We start from the raw sequence: 2,325 nt of genomic DNA, 5'->3' as shown, positions 1-2,325 counted from the left end.
TTTGTAGAAGCATTTTTTAAATTTGAACTAGCACCTCATGACTACACCACGTTATGTACGAGAAGCTGCAAAAGACACAGGCACAAGTGGAATGTACAAAACATGGTGACATACATTTTTAAGTAAATATAATGGGCGATATATTGCGTCATCAAAAATGATTGAGGTCATGTACATATGTTGTGCGATAAGTCGATATATTGATTATTGCGACAGGCCTAATTGAAGGCTTTCCTGTTACACAAACAGTACAGCATGATGCTAACAATGCCTAGGTCATGGGTTTGATTCCCGTTAATGAGTCAAAAATATACCTTGAAGGCAATGCAAATCACTTTGCATAAAAAAAACATCTTCTAAATGCGTAATTGTAAATGTAGTACAAATGTTATACTGGAGGTTTCAGTACGCTGATCATGGTTGAAAAATGTTGTGTTTATTGATCTTGAATGTTTCATAAACCACATTCGCCCTCAAATAACAAAGACCATTTTCATGGCTTTTATGCACAATACTACATTCCTGCAATACCAGAGGCTGCAGTTTCAGGACCGCATTTCTAGGACCCTATTTTTTTGTGACAGCGCCACCTTAGCCAATTCTATTCCAAGAGAGGAGACCTGATTCAAACATCAAACAAACAGATGCAAAGACTAGATCCATGGAAATTATATATTTTTTTTAAATCTTTCCATCTTATTGTTTTAAACGTATATGACCTAACGTGAACTTGAGCAGTTCATTGTGCTGCTGGATGTTGCAAACTGGGATTTGTTTTCAAATTATTTTTAATTTATTAACGTACTAATAAACACTCATTTGTAGCGCACCTGTTTTACCGTTTACTGCACTTCGTAAAGTGGGTCACACATCAGACGGCACAGGCACAAGTCGTTCTTTCCTAGAAAACTGAATTTAAAACCAGAATACATATAGAATATATTGAAACAGGGTTAGGTGAGGACAATAATTAAATGTATACAATTAAACAACTAAATAATTACTAATAATACAAATAAACTATTCAAAAGTAAGTGTTATAAAAAAGTTTAAAATGTAACTGTAAATAAAAAAAACTATAGGGTCCTGAAACTGCAGCCTTTGGTATTGCAGGAATACCCTACTCCATGAGCTATTTAAAGGAATGCAACATGGCATAGCAATGCAAACAAGCAAAAGGACACCACCTTGTGGTCAGATGGTGCAATCAATTAACATTCTACTAAAATGAGAGGGATTTTGGTCATGTGTTTAAAAAAAAAAAACTTGTTTTTGATCTGTTACCTGTGTATTTTCTCTTTCCTTTTTCAGTTGATACGGCAGAAAAGTGCATCACTCAAAGAGGATTATGGCCTGTCCACTGCCGTAGGAGAAATCAAAGAAAATGTGAAGAAAAACCGCTATAGGGATATTCTGCCCTGTACGTAGCCTTATCAGTCAAGGTTTCTTTATTCTGTTATTCTCTAAATTAATTCAATGCAATTCTCGTCATACAATTGTTTTAAGAAATATGTGTTAACAAATAACATCATCATGACCTTTATTGTTTCAGCATTTTAGGTTAATATTTACAATTCATTGCAATTCAAACAGTCCTGCGGTGAGACATATATTTAATATAGTTTTTTATATTTAATATAGTTAATATGTTGATATTAATATGTAGTCAAAAAAGCAGCAAGCATAATTTAGCATGAAAATGCATGAAAAAAAATGGTTGTCCCAGTCAGGCTTGCTTATTTATTTATTTGCTTGCTTTTATACTGAACAAAACTGTTGTATGACACTATGATGTGACTTTTGCAAAGGAAATATGTTAATAAGACATGTAAATAAGGACTATATTTTTAGTAGCATTTTTTAATTAGTCAAAAATAAAAAAAAATTTTAACAAACTGCAAAATTGTATTAAGTTTTAAGCAATAATATCTAGAAATTGTGCAGCTGCCAGAGGTGTAAAAAGTACCTAAAAACCATACTTGAGTAAAAGTACAGATACCTTACAGTGAAAATTACTCCACTACACGTTACAAGTCACCAATTCCAAAGCAACTTGAGTAAAAGCCTTAGAGTATCTAATTTTAACAGTACTTAAGTATTTTACTTATACTAAATATAGGCTCAAAAAATGCACTAGTCAAAGAGACATGCCCCCGTTCACACCAAGAATGATAACTATAAAGATAACGATATTAGCATCCACACCAGCGGACGATATCGTCAGATTATTCTAAGCGTACACTCGTCTGTCGCTTTAAATTCTCGAACTCGTGATAGCAGGATTGATTCTGATTGGCTGTCAATGTTTTTATCGTTCATCAGCTG

At 33.3% G+C, this 2,325-nt stretch overlaps 1 protein-coding gene across 2 annotated transcripts in view; it reads left to right on the top strand.

Annotated features, from left to right (window-relative positions):
* Positions 1-2,325, top strand: part of LOC107734536 (tyrosine-protein phosphatase non-receptor type 18-like) — a 26,341-nt gene that overhangs the window by 4,589 nt on the left and 19,427 nt on the right. For both annotated transcript variants that reach the window (XM_016546524.1, XM_016546523.1), the window contains exon 2: positions 1,312-1,420. In XM_016546524.1, coding sequence (XP_016402010.1) covers positions 1,312-1,420 — 109 coding nt within the window. The remainder of the gene's footprint in view (positions 1-1,311; positions 1,421-2,325) is intronic.

This window comes from Sinocyclocheilus rhinocerous, unplaced genomic scaffold (assembly GCF_001515625.1).
Source record: "Sinocyclocheilus rhinocerous isolate Xijiao unplaced genomic scaffold, SAMN03320098_v1.1 scaffold99, whole genome shotgun sequence".
Lineage (NCBI taxonomy): Eukaryota > Metazoa > Chordata > Actinopteri > Cypriniformes > Cyprinidae > Sinocyclocheilus > Sinocyclocheilus rhinocerous.
This window is presented reverse-complemented; position numbering and strand designations above follow the sequence as displayed.